Below are 22,648 nucleotides of genomic sequence, written 5' to 3'. Positions count from 1 at the left end.
AGTGCAAAACACCCAAAAACTTCTACCAGGTGCCAAAAAAAGTGCACACACAAAAGAGTGAAACATAAAAATGTGCAATGGGTGTTTGCATGGGTGATCCTCCACTAGGGAAGGACCTTACCCTGATCCCCTGGGGCGTTAGGCTCCAGACGGGGACTGAGGTACTTCACTTGGGTCCATCTGGCAGAAACCAGACGGACCCCTGTTCTCTGGAAGGTCTGCCGAAACAGACCCACTCAAGTACTAGGTGGGGCTCCCCCGAAGAGAGACCCCATGAGAGAGGGCGAACCTGTATTGTATGTGAAGGAGGTACTGTAAGTGTGCTGGGAGCAACTTAGAGAGAAGGATGCATGGGACCAATCACACAGACTGAGGGTGCCTGTTAAAGTGGGGAATAAAGTAAGCATTATGCCGCGTACACACGGTCGGACTTTATGGCAGACTTTGCCCAGCGGACTTTTCGACGGACTTTACGACGGACTTTCTGAATGAACGGACTTGCCTACACACAATCAACCAAAGTCCGACGAATTCGTACGTGATGACGTACGACCGGACTAAAACAAGGAAGTTCATAGCCAGTACCCAATAGCTGCCCTAGCGTGGCTTTTTGTCTGTCGAACTAGCATACAGACGAGCGGACTTTTCGACCGGACTCGAGTCCGTCGGATAGATTTGAAACATGTTTCAAATCTAAGTCCGTCCAACTTTTGAGAAAACAAAGTCCGCTGGAGCCCACACACGATCGAATTGTCCGATGAAATCCGGTCCGCCGGGCAAAGTCTGCCATAAAGTTTGACCGTGTGTACGCGGCATTACAGTTTATTCCTCTACCCTTATCCAAAAATTTACATTTAACCCTTGCAGTGGGGGGAGACCCACTGCAAAGATATTTTTTTCATGTGCTTTGAGTTGGCCCTTAACCTTAAATATAGATCATATCCTAAATACAGCTGATCGAATTTGTTTCCTGGCAGGTCAGAACCCCCATTTAGTCCTCTTCTGACTGATGACAGCAGCACATATCAAGTTTCCCAACTCATTGCCAGCATCTGTGACAGCGTCAAAGAGGGAGGTAGGTGAATATTGAGTTCCACTCATTCTTCTTTATACAATAACACGTGTTCTGGCTGCTTTGTCTGAGCTGTTACCATTTTGACAGAGCTTGTCACCACACAATCAGCCGCGCACATGCAGACAGAAGTGCAATATAATTATCTTTTATCATTTTAAATACTTTTAGTCTAGCAGCAAAACGCACAAAGATTCAGCCGTGCTATTGTAAGGAAATTTAGAAATTCGAGTGATGTGCTGTGTTATCGGCACCACTCATTATCAGTATCAACCCATTTCTCAGAATCAAACATTTATTAGTCTGCAGCAAAACTGAAATAAAGCAGGCATAGTGCCTGATTTCCATGTTGTGTAGGACAAAGATTTCACCAAGGCCCCGTTCACAGTACAGGTAGCGGGAACGAGCATTCCTGCTTGCAATTTTCAAAGCACGATTCTCATGTGTGTCGCACATAGGGGACCCCATTCACTTGAATGGGATGCGCTATGCATGTTGGTTGCCCAAAAGAAGCTCCTGCTTCTTTTTTTGGGCGACATTTTCATTCATTTTTGTTTTCACTTCTTCTTTTTTTTAATACTTTTTATACTTTTTTTTAAGACAACTCACAGAAAATACAGAGACCAATGACACCCATGTCAAAATATATCACTGATAAAAAAAAATAACAGCACTGAGAAACAAGTGACGTCATAAAAAAAACACGGGTAAGGAAAAGAACATTCCATAAGGCACGGCACTAAAGAGTCTCTGTACCCTGCAAGGGTTTACTTTTTCTTTTGTTTTTTTTGTAACCCGAAAATAAAAACGTCATGGGAAGAAAAAAAAAAGATGGGGGGGATCCAGTCAAACCACCAACCCAGCAGATGCTCATCAGTACAATCTCCATTTAGGCTAAATGAATTCAGCAAGGCCTTGTACTCATCAGAGTATACAAATTCATGCCAGCAGAACCACTTCTTGAGGAATTTATTCCAGAGGCCCCTCTCAGTGGCCTTCAAGTCCTCTATCTCATTCATTTCAGCCATTCTTTTCAACCAGACGGATATGGGTGGAGCCTGTGCCTGTTTCCAAAAGAGCAGGATGCAACTTTTTGCCGCTGTGATCAAGAGGGCAAGATGGAACGCCTAGAAGTCTTACCAGAGAAACTGTGGTGATGCAGAAGGAAAAGCACAGGGTCCCTCGGTAGGACACGGTCCGTAAATTTTTGGGTTATCCGTTGAACTTCCATCCAAAAAGATTGATATAAGCGGCAAGACCAAAAAATGTGAAGAAGGAAACCAGTCTCCTCTCCACATCTCCAACAGAGATCCGGACATGGAGGAAACATGTTATGAATATTAACAGGCGTGTGATACCACCGGGTCAACACCTTAAAGTCCAACTCTTGGTGCTTAGTGCAAATAGATGTTTTGTAGGAGACAGTAGTGGCTGGTGCTCAAAATGTTTGGGGGGGCGCAAACAAACTGAAAAATATTTGAAAAAAAAACATCAATTGCAGCCACTGTGCCCATCAAACGCAGCCACTGTGCCCATCAAACGCAGCCACTGTGCCCATCAAAAGCAGCCACTGTGCCATCAAACGCAGCCACTGTGCCATCAAACGCAGCCACTGTGCCATCAAATGCAGCCACTGTGTTATCAAATGCTGCCACTGTGCCCGCCCAACGCTGCCACTGTGCCCATTAAACGTAGCCACTCTGCCCATCAAACGCAGCCACTGTGCCATCAAACGTAGCTACTGTGCCAAACGCTGCCACTGTGCCATCAAACGCAGCCACTGTGCCATCCAATTCAGCTACTGTGCCAAACGCTGCCACTGTGCCCATCAAACGCTGCCACTGTGCCATTAAACGCTGACACTGTGCCATCAAATGCAGCCACTGTGCCATCAAACGTAGCTACTGTGCCAAACGCTGCCAGTGTGCCCATCAAATGCTGCCAGTGTGCCCATCATATGCTGCCACTGTGCCCATCATATGCTGCCAGTGTGCCCAACTGCCCAAAAAAGGGGTCATTTGGGGGGTATTTGTACTTTCCTGGCTTGTTAGGGTCGCAAAAAATGAGATAGGCCACCAGTACATCAGGTGTGATCAATTTTTTATGATTTGCACCACAGCTTGTAGACTCTCTAACTTTCACACAGACCAAATAATATACACTAATTTGGGTTATTTTTACCAAAGATATGTAGCAGTATAAATTGTGGCCAAAATTTATGAAGAAAAATTAATAATTTGCAAAATTTTATCACAGAAACTAAGAAAAATGTGTTTTTTTTCAAAATTTTTTCCAATTATATAGCAAAAAATTAAAAACCCAGAGGTGATCAAATACCACCAAAAGAAAGCTCTATTTGTATCAAAAAAGGACAAAAAATTCATTTGGGTACATTATTACATGACTGAGTTATTGTCATTCAAAGTGTGAGAGCACTGAAAGCTGAAAATTGGTCTGGGCAGGAGGGGGGTTTAAGTGCCCAGTGGGCAAGTGGTTAAGGCTGGGTTCACATATATGTGAATTGGATGCGTTTTTTAACCACGTCCAGTTTGCATAACATGTGATTGTGAACGGCTTTCACACATGTGAGGGGCAGCTGCAGTTTCAAAAAGGGTCCTGTGCATTTTTGGATCAGGTGCAGGTGCAATTTCAGGTACAAATTCACACCTGAATCACACCTAAACTGGTAAACAGAAACGCATCGGGCTGCCGCACTGAAACCATGGCCGCATATACAGCATCTCACAAAAGTGAGTACACCCCTCACATTTTTGTAAATACAGTATTTTATCATATCTTTTCATATGACAACACTGAAGAAGTATAACATTGTAAATTTGCTGTTCCCTCAAAATAACTCAACACAGAGCCATTAATGTCTAAACCGCTGGCAACAAAAGTTAGTACACCCCTAAGGGAAATGTCCAAATTGCGCCCATTTAGCCATTTTTCCCTCCAGTATCATGTGACTCGTTAGTGTTACAGTTCTCAGTTGTGAATGGAGAGCAGGTGTGTTAAATTTGGTGTTATCGCTGCTGTCACTCTCTCATACTGGTCACTGGAAGTTCAACATGGCACCTCATGGCAAAGAACTCTCTGAGGATCTGTTGCTCTACATAAAGATGACCTAGGCTATAGGAAGATTGCCAAGACCCTGAAACTGAGCTGTAGCACAGTGGCCAAGACCATACAGCGGTTTAACAGGACAGGTTCCACTCAGAACAGGCCTCGCCATGGTCAACCAAAGAAGTTGAGTGCACGTGCTCAGCGTCATATCCAGAGGTTGTCTTTGGGAAATAGATGTATGAGTGCTGCCAGCATTGCTACAGAGGCTGAAAGGGTAGGGGGTCATCCTGTCAGTGCTCAGACCAAACGCTGCACACTGCATCAAATTGGTCTGCATGGCTGTTGTCCCAGAAGTAAGCCTCTTCTAAAGATGATGCACATAAAAGCCTGCAAACAGTTTGCTGACGACAAGCAGACTAAGGACATGGATTACTGGAACCATGTCCTGTGGTCTGATGAGACCAAGATAAACTTATTTGGTTCAAATGGAGTCAAGCGTGTGTGGCGGCAACCAGGTGAGGAGTACAAAGACAAGTGTGTCTTGCCTATAGTCAAGCATATCGGTGGGAGTGTCATGGTCTGGGGCTGCATGAGTGCTGCTGGCACTGGGGAGCTACAGTTCGTTGAGGGATCCATGAATGCCAACATGTACTGTGACGTGCTGAAGCAGAGCATGATCCCCTCCCTTTGGAGACTGCCTCGCAGGGCAGTATTACTACATGATAACGACCCCAAACACATCCAAGATGACCACTGCCTTGCTAAAGAAGCTGAAGGTAAAGGTGATGGACTGGCCAAGCATGTCTCCAGACCTAAACCATATTGAGCGTCTGTTGGGCATCCTCAACTAGAAGGTGTCTTTAACATCCACCAGCTCCGTGATGTCGTCATGGAGGAGTGGAAGAGGACTCCAGTGGCAACCTGTGAAGCTCTGGTGAACTCCATGCCCAAGAGGGTTAAGGCAGTGCTGGAAAATAATGGTGCCACACAAAATATTGACACTTTGGGCCCAATTTGGACATTTTCACTTAGAGGTGTACTCACTTTTGTTGCCAGCAGTTTTGACATTAATGGCTGAGTGTTGAGTTATTTTGAGAGGACAGCTAATTTACACTGTTATACAAGCTGTACACTCACTACTTTACATTGTAGCAAAGTGTCATTTCTTCAGTGTTGTCACATGAAAAGATAGAATAAAATATTCACAAAAATGTGAGGTGTGTACTCACTTTTGTGAGATAATGTATATGTGAACCCAGACTCAAACATATTCAGTGGGGCAATACAAAGAGAAATGAGGCTGCGCAAAGTATAGTAACTCATGGCAATCAATGTAAATCAAATTTTTGATTAACTGAATACAATGATTAGGAATTGGATCAGTCTTTGTCAGTTACGGCATTTTATGTATCAATAATAAAAAGTCTGCTCTCTCATTCCTCAACAATATTGCTTCACATGCCTGTGTTTTATTGGTGCTTCTTGGAGTCCACCTCCGTTAGGAACACACAAAGCTTCTACAGTATGTTGTAGTGGCACTGACAGCTACTCACTTCGTCCCAGTTATGACTGATCATTCACTACTCAACTAACTCTAGCTGTACCCTCATTTTTAAAACGGTAGTAAACCCTCCTAAAGAAAAATGATTTTAACAATATTATAAAATAACTATTAATTTAGATTAAAATGGGCACTATGAGTAAGCATAAAACAGTTCTTACTGTAAATAATCTTTATATCCGAAACGCTGCTTCTTCATAATAGCTGGCGGCATCTCAACTGTGGTCTTTTGCATCTAAATAGTTACTTACGCCCGCAGTATATTTCCGTCTCCGTAATCCCGTGCATGCGCAGTAATCGCATTATCCAAGCCTCTTCTTTGTTTGCAGTTACTGCCGAATCAAAGCATAGCGAATCAGCGAAGAATTAGGAGGAAGCATCGTGGGATGTCCGGGCTGACGTCGACAACAGGAAATGATGCAGCCCTGACATAGACACCGCATTTTTCCTGCAGGGTTTCGGCTTGCCGGAAAGATAGAAGGTACGACGCATGCACAGGCAACGTAATCACAAATGAATATAGCGAAAACTCGCAAGGCAAGCAGGTAAAGACAAAATTATTGAAGGCAAATTATTTTAAACACTGCAATTGATAATTCAATATAAAGTTATAAGAATGGGTATACAACCGCTTTAAACTCAATCCTGATACTAAGGACGAGTGAACTTATCTGGGTTTTATATGTCAGGCAACTGCCAACCAATCATAAAGCCTGAAAATTGCACATTTTTAAAACCAATTCTGGCCATTTGCATGATTAATAGGCAAGGGATGGTCAAAAAAAATGTTTAAAAAAAGTAATGTACAGCAGTAGAGGGTCATTCATTTTATGGATTTTTGAGGGAGACATGGGAAGAACAATCATGAGAAGACAATCATTTCAATGATATGCTTGAGAGATGTCTTTCAAGCAGTATCAAACCCAAAAGCTAGCATTTATTATATTTCAGGTTACCAGTTCTTAATTGTGATGACCCTAATCTACATTCAGGGCGCCGGACGCATGGATTTCAATGGGGGTTTTGGGGGCACATAAAGAGAGCCGGAGGAGAAGCGATCGTATTGGCTGGTACCGGGGAGGATGTACGGGGAGATCCAGGAGATGGCTGTCCTCATCAGAGCGATCTCTCTGCTCTGCGTTGCCGCCAACACACAAGCCAGAACCCGATCGCGTGAGTATGTGGGTGGTTTGTGTGCCCCCCCCAAAAAATGGAGCACTAGCTGCCACTTTGCTTTTGTAAAATCTTTACCCCAAAAGGAAAAACAACTGTTTGCTGTAACCGCTTATAAAGTGTTATCTGGAGTTTGGCTTCAATCTAAATCTGCTAGTACATCAAAAACTCCACTACCTCAGACTGATAATGCTGCTGTCCATACGTGTCTCTGTGTTCCTATATCCAGAGTGTAGGTCTGGTAATACAGGAGTGTGTTACTGGCCAGATAACCAGGTGAAAACACAGAGAAAAAAGCCTACAAATCATAACTAATGCAGCCACCACATCTAATGATTGCTAAGCTGCAATATATATTTTTGGCTTTCGGTTTAATACCACTTTAACCTCTTCCCATCCGTGCTATAGCCGAATGATGGTTACAGAGTGGACCTACATTGCCGGGAGGCCGTTAATAGACGTCCTCCCCTCTGCACGCTCCCCGCGCACCCCTGCAGGGAGTGCGCGGCGCGCCCTGTGATCCCCGAGTCAATGAGATCGGCCCCTTACCACATGATCAGCTGTCAGCCAATGACAGCTGATCACGTGATGTAAACAGAAGATCGGTAATCGTTTGTTTTCTCCCCTCCTCACGCTGATAACAAAAAATAAAAAACACAAAGCTCTGTTTGTGGGAAAAAATGATAAAAATTTCATTTTGGTACAGTGTTGTATGACCGCGCAATTGTCGTTCAAAGAGTGACAGCTCTAAAAGCTGAAAATTGGTCTGGGCAGGAAGAGGGTTTAAGTGCCCAGTAAGCAAGTGGTTAAGCTGTATGTGGTGTTATGGAACAGTACAATTCTCAGACAGCATCAGCAACAACATTTTCTGACATCACATATTTTGCATATAGACTTGTTTTGCTTTTACATTATTCCAGCAACAGCACCACAAATCTGATTCATTACCAATTGAAAAAAGACTTTTGTTAGGTATTTTTGGCCATCACTTATCCATCAGAAATAAGCCTAAACAGTGGAAGTTGCAAGCACAACAGATCTAAAAGTTTTAGCAAAGTGTACTTTAAAAAATATACAGCTAAAGCCCCCAACTTCATATCATATGACAACATCAAAACAGTTTCATAGTAGAGCTTATGAACTTCTTTTTTCATTGTACCACATTGTATTGCCTTAAAAGTGTAATGTAATGTCAAAATAGAGCGCACAAAAACACTTCAAAACAACAACCACACATTCCAGAGACAAGGCAGTTTTTATCCTGAAGTATAAATTAGAGTGTATTATTTCAGAGACAATAGCAACACATATTGCACATTTGATAGACAGAATACAGTATAAGCAGCTTGATTAGACCAGAATTTAAGAGTGAGAGAGAGACAAAGCAGTTTTTATCCCAAATACAAATGACTATGTTTTATTTCAGAGACAATAACCACAAATATCGTACTTTAGCTGGAAAGTATGTGAGCAGCTTAATGAGGACACAAGGTAAGACAAAGGGCCCAGGCAATTTTTAACATTAAATATGAATTAGAAGGTATTATTTCAGATAAACACTAGCTACAAATGTTGGAGTGTTGGAGCACTGCAATAAGCCACAGCTCGGAAAAACTGTGCATTGATTACGATGCAGCCAACATTTGAAACATTTTGCATTTCAGGTCCAATTATGGAAACATTGTGTGTCGAACTTGTACAGTGCTGGAGCACAGGGATATTGCAAGAGAGGCCACAGGAGCTGGTAAAAGTAGCAGTCCAGCAGAGATAGCAGGAGATAGTAATTGTGGTAAATCAGTAGCAGCGTCAGGGTATGGTAATGGTGGCAGTAGCAAGCCAAAAGAAGTGGCAGGAATGGGTAATGAGGCAGACATGAAGAGATAGCAGGAGCTGATAATGGTAGAAGCAACAGGCCAGGAGAAGTGTCAGGAGCTGGTAAAGAGGTGGCATGCCATCTGATGTGGCAGTCCAAGAGGTGGCAGTAGCTGGTGATGGTGGCAGGCAGGGAGAGGTGGCAGGAAGTGGTAATAGTGGTGGTGGTAGGAGCTATTAATGGCACCAGGTCAGCAGAGGTGGCAGAAGCTGGTATTAATGGCAGCAGCAAGAGTGTGGGAGAGGTAGAAAGTGAGGAACAAGGAAACGTGTAGACCTTTTCCTGCTGACCAGTATCAGTTACAGTAGGTGTTGCTCCTACCAAGCTTTGTTCTGCAAATTCATGTCTCCTCGTGCATGTGGTACCCAAATGACTGGTTGTTTTAGCATGACTGATATGCTGCAGACAAAGGCTTCAAACCACCATGATGCCATTGATAGCAAATGTGTGAAGTAAAGACCAGACTGCTAAGCTATGTGGAGCAGCTCTGGGGATACAAGCAACCTGTGCTCCTGGGGCAGTGCCATCTGGTGGAAGAGAATAGCTGTTTCCTCCACAATCTTTGGCACTAAGGTATGGTTTGCTACCTTACCATGGTCAGCCTCCTCATTGTTCAAGCCCACTTGGCAGTAAGCTGCAGCTGAAGGTACATCACAGCCAGCTGTTTCCTTATGCTCTTGGACCTCTCCTCCTCAAAGTGTGATAACATGAATTCTTGATCCTCCTACAACAAGTTACTGATGGTGTGAAGAAATGACTCAGTCAACTTCTCTTTGCAAGTTTGCAGGGCAATGGAGGGATGTGCAGCAGCTGTTGTGAAACCTGACTATCCCGCATCTAGGAGAAGGAAAATGTGCCCCACTCAACTGTCACCTTTGTGTGCTCTGGTTGTAAAGTATTCCCACTGCCAGAGAGAAAAGGTAGACATGTAGTGCCTCTCAAATGTGCAGACTGATCACTACTTTGTTCTACAGAACCTACTTGCCCCCTACTAGCTCTCCATGCAGAACTTTTGCCTCTGCCTTTAGGCCTGTCATACATTATGAATATAAGAGATTGTCTAACTTTACTATCAAATATGGAGATGGGGGACTAAGGATGTGGGTTTTTTTTTTAATTTTTGTTTAACCTTGCGAAAATAAAAACAAAATATAAAAAGTGAAAAAAAATATAAACAATTCCAAAGGGTGGGCCAGCAGTTAAACACCAAATGAACACATATAAATGGAGTCCTAAAAAGTACTGTTGGGTCTAATATGTAGCCCATCACATTACAATTCACAGTATTGTAGTGTGCGAGCTGCTTCCCTCTAGTGTATGTATTTATAAATATCTATTGTTTGGTAGCTGGTTACAGACAGGTAATTCCTGTCCTTACTAGCTGGGTCAGAAGCCCTGATTGGAAGACTGTGATATCTTATAAAGGGGAGTTTCCAGGAAGTAGAAATAGAATTGAACTGCATGACCTTTCATGCAGGAGCTGCTGTATTTAATCCAGACCAGAAGCAGAGACTATTAGGTAAGTGCTCTTGTATTCTAATGGTTTAACTGCTGCAGCTTATGTATGCATCTGAAGTCTGGTGACAGAATTGTCTCTGTCTTATTGTTATTATCTCACATGCACAGTGCCAGTTAGCTAGGTCTGTGCTATTGTATGTGTATAGTGGTTATCTTGCAGTATATTATTAGGTAAACCTCTTAATTTAAAAGAGGAGTGGGAAAAAAAATAAGAAGACACATTCTCACCTAGATGGCTGCAGCATTGGTCCAATTCTGCAGCTGTCCCCCCTCTACACCATGAACTGAGTGATCAAAGACCGCACTGTCGGCTGAATCTGGGCCACAGAAGTGCAGACCTAAGTGCAGTCACATGACCAATAGGAGAAGTATGGGTCATGGGACTGCAAACTAAAAAAAAGAAATGGAAATGTAATTACATGTTTATCCAGGGGGTTTATCCATGGGGAGGATGGAACAAGCAAAGGTATTATATGCATACATTGCACTTCAGCATTGAAGACTGTATCTCAGGAAGGGGGAGCTTTAATTTGTTGCCCCACAACAGCATGTGGCCTGGAACAGTAGATTCTTTTTATCACTGTAATATTACTGTTATTTTTAACACTTTCAAGCATAACAGATTAGATCCTTTGAAGAAACATACTCTCAATATTCAGCAGTTTTCCAACAAACTCCTGTACTGGTTTGCCAATCCAGTTAATAGTTATTGATAATCATGTACATTCTGTAGCAGTACCTTTCAAGGGTGCATAAATAGCGATGATTACTCACCACGCTAAGGCCGAGCAGATCCCAATGGACATAGTCAAGCCTTTGCTTATCAAGGTTCTCCAAGTAATGCTGCAAGCGGGTGTAGGTGTAAGGGTAACAGTAGGCAAACTGGTACACATCATCCTCCCGGTCAAAACAAAACGCAAAAGACATGACATAGTTTTTGCGATGATCTGGGCAACGATAGTAGTACACGTTTTTGGAGGGCAGCCTTTGCCTGCAAAGAAAAAAAATGCATACTGTAATTTTCTATTTTCTACCCACCTTCTAAGTGCTACGCCCCTAAAGGGATCTGGCCAAAAAAGTCAGCATCAGATAACCATCAACTGAAAATTGACATCACAATGTTAATGCAGATGCTCTGTTATCCTGTAGAGTGCTCCGAAAGCCCTTAAACCCTTTATGAGTAAACATGGCACTCTGACAAACAAATAGTGACTTTAGCTAGAATGACAACATTTTTATCCCTACTGTCTTCCTGTCTAACAGGATCACTAATGATCACATTTTAAACCAAATTATTTGCATTTTAGAGTTCCCCAGGCTTAGAGGCTTCTGATGAGAGGTTACTTGTAGGCACTTTAGGGTGCCTTATTCAACACTTATGACTGAATCTAAATTTCCTGCAACCCTAAGACAACTGTTTTTTGCCACTTTTACTGCCCCAGTGGGATGGCTAACTTAGTAATAAACTAACAAACTCAAACATCATAGCCACATAAGACATGCCAAAACTGAGAGCAGGGTGGTTGTAAAATGCAGGTTGTCTACTCAACATTAGTATCAGAGGTTGGCAAACTGAGAAGTAGGCAACCTGTTACCCTATTTTGATACCAGTTATTTTCTAAGTGTTTAGATCCAGAGTAGAAAGAAGAAAGAAAGGAGGGCGCACCAACCTAGTGCATTACCACTGGTAACATTTATTAAAAAAGATAAAACAGCAAATGAATACTCACAAACGAGCATGAATATTAGGCATAGACAATGGCTGCAGGTGAGCAGTAACAAACGTCAAAAAACCTGGACCGGACATCAGGTAGATGAGGCAATGGCTAAGCAGCTGTCCGGTCCAGGTTTTTTGACGTTTGTTACTGCTCACCTGCAGCCATTGTCTATGCCTGATATTCATGCTCGTTTGTGAATATTCATTTGCTGTTTTATCTTTTTTAATAAATGTTACCAGTGGTAATGCACTAGGTCGGTGCGCCCTCCTTTCTTTCTTTTTTCTGTAGTCCATGAATACCCATTATTCTGAGGAGGGCTGCAAGACGGCAAATACCACTGAGGCATTCATTCATACCACACATTGAGGAACTAGATACCTGAGCACAGGAGAGATTTCTGTTTTTTATTTTTCAGATCCAGAGTAGGCCACTTATATGTGTACATAGAAGTACAGAGTGCGTCAGTTCTAGGTGTACACATCCAGAATGGGTTAGGTCTAGGTAAACAGTTCCAGAATGGGACAATTTTTAGTTGGACAGATAGAGATTGGGACATTTCTAGGTGTACAGATTTGGAGTGGATCAGTTCTAGGGGCACACATCTAGGGTGGGTGAGTTTATTTATTTTATTTTAATTGTTTATTTATAACATTTTTATAAAACAGACAATAAAGTAAGAGATAAGTAGGGCATTTCAACATATAGGGAGTATCACATGCACACAGGAATGTGAACTCTCAAATGTATGGTGTAGACTAACAAATCAACTTTCTATCTTTGTTTCAGTTACACAATCATATGTACTACATCATACCATACTGTACAACCAAATTAAAACATCAAAAAAAAAGTTAAATCTTCAAAAAGGAAAAACATTGGAGAAAGAAAGGATTGAGAGGTATGGGGGTGTTCAGTATGTTTTGCAGAAAATCCTCAATCTGGTCCCAAAACAAACTAATAATGGGGCATTCCCAGAATATATGAAAGTGGGTGTCTGTGGACACCTGGCATCTCCGGCATAGACTTGAGGCTTCTAGCTTTTAAGCGTGCAAGATGTCAGGAGTCCTATACCAGAAAAGAAGAATCTTAAATGCTGATTCTTTCTGCACAGCACAACATGAGGTTCTAGATGTGGATTCCCATATTTTCCCCCAATCATCTAAAGAGATAGGTTGCTGTAAAACATGGGACCATTTTTTCATAAATGTGTGGGTGGACTCAGTTAGGGGGAGAGCGTCATGTAGAATTGTGTATATAGACAAAATTAATTGTGATTCATAAGGGCCATTAGCACAAAGTGTATATTTTTTTTTTTACGAGTACATATCCAAATTGAGTAAGTTGTAGGGGTACAGATCCAGAGTGGGTCACTAAAACACTATTCCACCAACGAACTGTACAAGATATTAACAAGAGGGACCTGACAATGGGGTGCTGCCCCTGGGAGACTTGCTACCCCAGACCATGACCTTTGTTGGCTATACTGAAGTCCACCCCTCTTATCGCTGTTATGTCATTTTGCAGTTGAATGGCAGGACTACAAGTACATTTTAATTTCTGCAATGCCTTTGAAACATTCCATAAACAACTTTTTATTAATATGCATTAACCATGAAAAACATTAACGTGACAAAAGTTACAAAAATAACACCATTACATTGAATTATTGTCGCTTTCATATTTTACATTAGTAAACCTCTTAAATAAAGTGGGTTTTTTCCCATAAAATGGCTTAGGCATGTGAACACAGTGAAAGCATTTTAAATGACCTATAAGAGGCAACGCTTTTTACAAGCATGATCCCTGAACGGCTAAAATGAAATGCATAGAGCTGCTGAATAAAGAAGATTTTTTTATTGAATTTTTTTATGTGTTTAAATAACAAGGCAAGCACTCCTCTGAGTCAGCAGATCAGGTGGCTCTCTAGCATGACTGGGGATATGCAGGTTGTAACCTCGACGTCTACTGAATGTAAATATTGGTTTAGAAAATTGGCAGTGAGCATTTTAATTCTGTCCCACACTTTCAATTTATCTGTCCATGTAGAGCTGAGCTATCAGAAACAGTCCTTCCTACACAAAGGTGGAGAGCAGCCGCTGTGCACAGATTTGTGCTACTTGCTTAAAAGCCACACTCCAGGCAGATATAAAAAAAACACAATTTGATCCAGTGATGTTTTCATAAAGAACAATAAATGTATGTTTACAGAACTAGCGAAAGTACCCAAAACTACTGTATATTAATATTAGTCTCCTGTAATGCTCTGTACAGCAGCACTCACACTGGGGCTGAGTATTAGCACTCTGGGCCAATCAAGACCCTATTGCATGGCATGGGTATGTTCACATTAGTGTGCTGTGATTCTTCATTGTTCAGTCACAGGCTGGGGTGTGTCCTGAGCCAGCCAGCATTGCTCATCTTGCGTTGCCCTTCAACATGCTCCTTGCTGTAAAGGCCAGTTATAGGTGGGGGCAGTGGCCATTTGTTTGTATTGTTGAAATACTGGTGAGGGGTTCACTGGACACCATTGCACTATATTCTGGGTCTCCAGTGCGCCCCTGTGCCTTTAAGGAGGGATGGGTTCCCTCCAGGCTTACCTGCCCTCTGCCTATCCATTAAAATGCATGTGCTTTCACTGTGGAGGCTCTCAAAAATTTAGATTTAGGACTGCAGATAATATTGGGGTGCCATGAAGAGGCTCTGCAGCTTGAGCATGTATTTGCAAATGTGTGCAAACTAAACACCTGTTTTTAACGCATACTGTTAGACAGGTTAATTTGGTTGGTTGCAGACTGGTTGATAAGCAGAGCTGGGAATTTTCTTTGGTTTTGTTTGACATGTGTCGTCCTTCCATGTGCTCCTTGCTGTAAAGGTCAGGTATAGCTGGGGGCAGTGGCCATTTGCAGCATTGCTCATCTGCCCAGTGTTGGATACCAAGCTCTTGTGACATTTCGGCAGCCCTGTTGGTGTAGACATGTATATAAATATCAGGTACTGCATCACAAGAGAAGACTCCTACGTTGGATAGCACCAAGGACAGGTAGATAGCCAACATCATCATTTTTTGGTTTCCCAGATATTGATTTTGTAGACCGACCAGAGGACACATGACAGTATATGACAGCCCCACATATCTTTTCATATATGTAGCCAAGTCCCGGGCCTCTCCAGGCCTAAAGGTGACCTCCAGAGATAGGGACAGCTGACATCCTTCTGTGCAGAGTGGGTTACGTGGCATGGTGGGTGCAATGCAAGGTAGAATAATGGGCGCCAGACACTTCTTGAATGCAAAGAGATTTATTTTCTCTTAAACAGAACTGTGTGAAAGAGGGTTAGTGTCAGGACACCCTTTAGTAGTTGCAATGTTAATTGGCAGACTCCGAGATCTCTATAGGTAGACAGCCATGCAGGGAGAGGCATCCAGCAAGACACCACATCTGCATGAGTAGGATCACTATCTCCTATGGCAACAGTCTTGTAACAGTTTCTAACACAAGTTGAAACAAACTCATTTACTTCCTCTACAATCTCCTCTTGTAGATCTTCACTCAACTGAGCTCCCTGTCTTTCACTAGACATGCTGATCCACTGCCACTGGATCCCCTGAGCTTTTCCAATCTTCTCACTCAGTATCTTCCTCAAGCATCACTACCGCGTCCCTACTGGGTCCCTACCTTGGCACTCACAGATACTCCTCAAGCATCACCCTGCTGGCCTGCTCAGTCCCTGGCTTAACACACAATACTGCTCTGCGAGCGTCACCTCCGCTGGCTGGGTCCCTGGCTTGACACTTGCTGAAGTTTCCCAATTCTTCACCATCCCTGGCTGGTGAGAATACTGCTCTGGTACTTGCTTCAGCTACTCGCAGTGGTCCCTGGTAACAAGGTGGATGGTCCCTTAGTGGCGACAGTTTCCCCTCTGCCTCCAACCACAACAGATTCTTCGGCCAGCAGAACCGTCCCTTCTGGTTGGACTGCAAGCCACAGTCCCAACCCTACACTGCTCTCTTACTTCTGGATAGGCCCTCAGACAGCCTAGCAGCCAGATGTCCCGGGATAGACCTTAGGCTCTGGCCAAGCTGCACAACACACGTTCACCCAGACAGCTGTCCAGGTGGTACAGAACTCCGATCATCTGACCCCACCCAAATAAAAAGGCTCTCCCAGCAGACCAAGGGATCCAAGAAAACCCCTGCCCATTGGCTGAGACACCCCATTCATTCCTAATCTGTCCTTGCAACGCCCTTGTCTTATCTAATATTACCAGGTACCCGGCCACCTAGCGACAGAAGAGAAAAGTGCAGCAATTCCAGAATTAGGGTGAAATCAACTGATCTCCTAACAATTGGCCAAGGCAACTACTACCTGGCAACTAAATTTAACAACATCCCTGCCTAAACATCAGGGTGTGCCATATATTTCCTCTATGGATAGACTAATTCAATTAAAGATCTTCAATCATTTATTTAAAAATATAAATTCAGCAGCTACAAAAACTGTAGCTGCTGACTTTTAAAAAACAGATACTCACTTGTCCAGGGATCCAGCACTGTCCTCACCTAAACCAGTTTCTTCACCGGTCTTTGGGACCCGGAGCCAGCATCTTATTTGTAGGTAGCTGGCTGTGACTCTTTGCAGCTTTACAGCCAGCTGCTCACTGCACATGTGCGAGCCACGCTGTGCTTTATGAATGGTCACATGGCCTTCTGGGACCTGTGACGTGTCCCAAAATTCTGTGGGCAGGGAGGAGGGGAGGAGAACTTCAGCTTGGATTGCCTAGTCAATCTGAGCAGATGTTGGAGCGGATGCCTGTCAAAACAAGGTATATGCCCCTCAAAAAAGTTCCAAATGTGGCAGGGGACGAGGAGGAAGAGAAGAACTTCCTGTTTTGGATGAAGTTTCACCTTTAAGTACCTAAATTGGGTTTATTACACACCTTCCAGGTTGTTTAAGATGGGCAAACATATCTCCTGTCAAAGATGTTCTACTAAAATCAGATCATTTCTACACATGGTATGGGAATGTCCTAAAATAAGATCTTGCTGGTCTGACATAACTGAGTTCACAGCCACTTTGTTGAATGTACCTAACATAATCCTGCCAGATGCCTTCTATGCCTTCTATGCATTCTGATATGTCTGAATACTCTAAGCTCCTTCTCCACCTACTACATTTCTATGCAAAGAAAAAAAAGGTTTCCAGAGTTGGGCTTTAAACTCAGTGACTTACTTAAATATAGAATCTTTCATATTTACCTACCTAAGAAAAAGAAATATATACTTTTTTAAAGTTCTGACCATAAAAAAATGTTTGTACTTTCATATTTTGGACAGCCTACAAGTTTATAAACTGCTGTATTATATTGTTTCCTCAGTTTTACAAATCAATACATATTACAGGGTACATCATTGACAATTTCAAAGTATGTTGGGCTTTCTGTTTTAACACGAATATTAAAGTTTTCTTATCAATCACTTGGCATAAAATGTTTTAAAAAAAATGTATATATGTAGATGTACAAAGAGTATACAGTAGCTGAGTAAAGCTGGACATACACACTCAGAATTCTTTGGTTCCTGATGAACCATCTGAAATTTGCTTTATGAGTGGTCCTGTTGGCCCCCTCCCACCCGACATCCTTTGACTGAAAAATCAAAGCAGCCAGATGTAGAATTTTTACCCAGTTACTACATCCTATCAGATGCTGCCATTGTTCAGAAATCTTACAGCCACCTGCGGCAGCTGTCAGACTACAATAAGCACAGTGGGAGATTTGTCCATTTGCTCTGTATAGCATGGATGGAGGCCCACAGGCTGAACAAAAAAGCAAACAGTATATGGCCAGTCTTAGGCAGGCTGTAGAATATGCAATGTTCTTTCCTTCCACCATGGGTGGAAGGAAAGAAATTGCTTGATTCCCCCATTACAACAGTCAGTGTTGATGGAGGAAGCCCTACCACAGCTCTATTGTGTTCTGCCAGTGGGGAACCTTTCCTACCAGTAGAACGCAATAATCGTTTGGGAAAAACCTGACAGACTGGTTGTACACAAGTCGATCCATAGATTGACCTGTGTTTACAACCAGGGTGCCCATACATGAATTTAAATTTGGCCGGTCACTGCTGAACCAGACAAATTTTGATCCATGTATCGCTGGCTTAAGCCAAGTACTGTGAGAGCTAATTATCCTTTTTGAGATAACACAGGAAATTGCACGGGACAAAATCGTGTCAATCCTGACATTATGAACAGATTTTTTAGATGTATCGTTTACATTTATATACACCTTATGTGTATCTAGTCCCAACAGCTGCCAGGCAATTGCCTGTAACAAAGCCTTACTGTATCAATATTAAAAATGCCACTTCCTCTTCATTTCATAATTTGGACTCTTGAAATTCTTCCTCTTAGGCAATTTATAAATCCTCCTGCCTTTTAAAAACTCAAAGACTTTTGTCTTTAGTGTATTTTACCTTTCATTGCAGAAGCTAAACATCTGCTTTATTACTCATCATGACACCGGCTCTCTCCCTGCCTCTGGCTAATGTGTCCGAGCTTGGTTCCCTGGCCATCTGGCTTCAATATTCCTCTGCCTTGTCTGTGACTTGAAACCAGTTTCTCCTCTTCAATGTCATAACAAGTCTCTTACGGACTTTCACGTATAGAAAATCTAATTTATTCATTGTCAAAATACAGTGTTACTAAACACTACACTACAGGGGGGAATAAAAACAAACTTCATAACTGGAGATAGTAGACACATGAATGGCTAAAATATGTTTGCCGCCTTTCCACACTCAAGACTATTTTTTTTTTATGTTTGTTTCATTATAACTCCTTGTGTAATCTCAGGCTCTATAGAAAACTGTACAATCAAATTGTAAAACATGTGGCTAGATTAATGACCTCTTTAACATTTTCAAAAAATTAGCTTTGAAGGCCCAAGCTGAAACCTGATATAGTAAGGCATTCAGGACTATGTGCTTGGAAGGCTACAAGTGAAGTGAAGGAGGTTGAAGCCCAACTTTAGCCAAAGGATTGGGTGGGTTAGAAATTATATCAGACTTTAAATGATGTCTTTGTCCCAATTGACAAGATTGCATTTCACTTCCTGTCCTGTCTGTTATCTGTGAATAGGAAGTGAGGAGAAATCTCCCTAATGGGGACATGGGCAATAATAAAAATCCTACTAGAGGCGCAAACCCATCCCCATTCTGCCTGAAAAGCTAATTTTTTACTGTTTCTGTTGGGAAATTTCTTTTCACTTCCTGCCCCACATTATATAAGATATTAAAGGGCTATTCCCAAGCAAGTGCACCAACAGCAGTATAAGGCTAACAGAGCCTTCTCATTCTATACTAAATTTTGGATAGAGTTTGGCAAAGGACTAGTCACCAGCATTACCTACAGGCTCCTTGCTGTTGATCTTTTCCCTTTTCCCATTCCTGACTTATCAAGTCTTGTTCCAGGGCCAGTGCAAGGATTTTTGTCTACACATGCAAAGGGACATTTTTCCACCCCCCGCCCAATCCCTTCACCACACCCGCCATTGTGACAGGAGGGCATTGTGAAAGGAGAGGGCTATCTTACGACTGTGACAGGTGGGGGGCAGAGCGACAGGTGGGGGACAGGGTGAGAGGTGGGGGGCAGTGTAAGAGGAGGGGCAGTATGAGAGGTGGGGGCAGTGTAAGAGGAGGGGGGCAGTATGAGAGGTGGGGGCAGTGTAAGAGGTGGGGGGGCAGTGTGACAAGAGGGGGGGACTGTTAGAGGTGGAAGGTGAGGGGCAGGGTGATATGATAGGGGCACTGTGAGAGGTGGGGGGGCCAGGTGAGAGGTCAGGGTGAAAGGTGGTGGCAGGGTGACATGAGGGAAGCACTGTGAGAAGTGAGGTGCAGGGTGAGAGGAGGCAGCACTGTGAGAGGTGTGGGCAGGGTGAGAAGTGAGGGGGAGAGGTAGGGGGCAGGGTGACAGGAGGGGGGGCAGTATGACAGGAGGTAGGGCAATGTGTGAGAGGTGGGGGCAGGGTGAGAGATGGGGGGCAGTGTGAGAGGAGGGGGGCGCTGTGACAGGCGGGAGGCAGTGTGACATTAGGACACCTGGGCACACACTATGCTTGCTCAGGTGCTGGACACTGTGTATTTCCCCAGAGCCAGGAATCTGCTGTGGCAGAGAATAGATTTTTTAGTTCCTGGACAAGAGTGGCCTCAGGGCAGGAAAGGACTCTTACCTTACTCAGCAGAAGCAGTGTGGACCCAAGAAGCAGAAACTGGAGTAAGGGGTGGAGCAGGGGGTGGAGCTTCTGTGTGTAGCAGCAAAGCTCGTCATCAGTCTAGCAACCTATGATTGTTAGTCTCCTTCTATATTGATCAGAACCCTTCTGTGAAATGGTAATGGTGTTTGCGCTGTGGGGGGAGGGGAAAAAAGGGCAGAGAGAGGTGTAGATCAAAAGTATAATGATAAAAGAAATATTACTATTTAAATCCAAAAATCCTATATTTAAATGGAAAAAAGAACTTGAATCAGTAGTTCATCTCGGACACAAAAAAGGAATACTCAATAAAAAAGAAGCAAAATATCTGATACCTGAGGCTTGTAGGACTCCAATCATTTATGCTCTACCCAAGGTGCACAAGGACAAGCTGGATCCTCCCATGAGACCCATCGTAAATGGCATAGAGTCAATTACTGCCAGAATGGGTGAATACATAGACAGATACCTGCAACCGGCCGTGCAAAACACTAAAGCTTATTTAAAGGACACAAAAGAGATGCTACAGATCCTTGAGAAAAGAACGGATGTAGGACCCCTTTTGATGGCAACAGCCGATGTGTCCTCACTTTATACTATCATACCCCACCACCTAGCATGTGAAGCTATGAAATAGGGACTTAGAACATATACCAAACTTCCATGCATACAAAGGAAATTTCTCGTGAAATGCTTAGATTTCTGCCTCAAGCACAGCCATTTTTGGTACTGTAAACAATACTATCAACAGAAGACAGGCGTAGCCATGGGAGCTAAATTTGCCCCTAGCATCGCAGGCCTTTTCATGTCCCAATGGGAAAAGAGGTTATCTTTTCAGATCCACCTGAAGAACTTCTTCTTTTTAGAAGATATATCGATGACCGTTTTTTAATTTGGAAAGGCGATCGGAACCAATTAGTCTCATTCTTAGATAGACTTAATAACAATAACAAAAATATCGTGTTATCCTGGCAGATAGAAGAGGACTCCATCTCATTCCTTGATCTTGTAATCTCACGAGTAAACGACAAATATGTCACGAAGACTTTCTTCAAAAATGTCGATCGTAATAGTTACCTGCCCATTGGAAGCTGTCACCATAGAAATGAGTTATTCAACATCCCCAAAGGCCAGATCATGCGACTTAGACGTAACTGTACGAACGAAGCCGACTTCTGTACACAGGCCAACTTGATTGGCGAGAGATTCATAAATAAGGGGTATGATACAAACTTCATTAAAGAAAAAATAGAAGAAGTAAAGAACATGCAAAGAGAAGCTCTTCTTGAAGATAAAAAATCCAGATGCCAACAAGACCAGGTCCCTCTCATATTGGAGTACAATTTTCAATATAAAAAAATCGAGATGATTGTTGCACGACATTGGCACATCTTAAAATCCGACAAAAACCTCAGAGAAGTATTACCAGATAGACCGAAATTCATATATAAAAGAGCCCCTACGCTTCGTGACCAGCTAGTGAAAAGTGTAATCAACCCTCCAAAAAAACAGTTTTCCTTCTTTACTGGTAAAGGATTTTTTCCTTGTAAAAGATGTTACGCCTGTACCCGAACAAAACAGCCAAACGAAAAAGTATTCTCGTTCCAATCTAATAGTAATGGTACCAAATACAACATTCAGGACTTCATTGGATGTAACACCGAGGGAGCAGTATATGTCCTTGAATGTAGCTGCGGCCTTCAATATGTTGGCCGCACTAAAAGATTGTTGAGAATCCGTATCAAAGAACATGTCCAAAATATCCAGAATGGATTTCACAAGCACAGCGTATCTAGGCATTTTGCGAAATTTCATAACAAGAATCCCAACCATCTTAAATTTTGGGGTATTGTACCCTATTCTAGACCCTGGCGAGGTGGGTACAAAGTGAGGACTTTCAGTCAACTTGAATCCAAGTGGATATTTTCCATGGATACTTTTGTGCCAAAAGGCCTTAACATAGATTTTGATTTGAATTGTTTCCTTAGTGACTTCTAAAATTATCTACAGTATTGGGTTTTAGGCTACATATACTTACCTACACTTCTTATATTCACCACTATTACTTATAGGTAGCCTACATACATCTATCTATATTATTATCATTATATCTAGGTGTTTTTTATGTATCCCTTCCAGTCATCTGTGGATCCCTGGGGCTCCTTCTTTTCGCAGTTCCCCTTTGCTCGTTTTTTATCCATTGTTTTACACATGTTCTTTTTTCACATGTGATTTATATATATTTTTTATTTTCCCTTTTTTTTGTGATTTTTTTTATTCATTCTATTTTTTATATATATTTATCTTTGTATGCTATTAGCTCACGCTTTTGCATATTTTTATACATTTTTTCCTTCCGTTTTTTTGCCCATGCTGCCTTTGTTTACTCCTGATTGCATTGGCCATGTCCTGGTGACACC

At 42.5% G+C, this 22,648-nt stretch overlaps 1 protein-coding gene across 3 annotated transcripts in view; it reads right to left on the bottom strand.

Annotated features, from left to right (window-relative positions):
• Positions 1-22,648, bottom strand: part of AGBL4 (AGBL carboxypeptidase 4) — a 3,151,866-nt gene that overhangs the window by 1,529,731 nt on the left and 1,599,487 nt on the right. For all 3 annotated transcript variants that reach the window (XM_073593575.1, XM_073593577.1, XM_073593576.1), the window contains one exon: positions 11,038-11,254. In XM_073593575.1, the coding sequence (XP_073449676.1) occupies positions 11,038-11,254 (217 nt within the window). The remainder of the gene's footprint in view (positions 1-11,037; positions 11,255-22,648) is intronic.

Source organism: Aquarana catesbeiana, linkage group LG07 (genome assembly GCF_042186555.1).
Source record: "Aquarana catesbeiana isolate 2022-GZ linkage group LG07, ASM4218655v1, whole genome shotgun sequence".
NCBI classification, from domain to species: Eukaryota; Metazoa; Chordata; class Amphibia; order Anura; family Ranidae; genus Aquarana; species Aquarana catesbeiana.
This window is presented reverse-complemented; position numbering and strand designations above follow the sequence as displayed.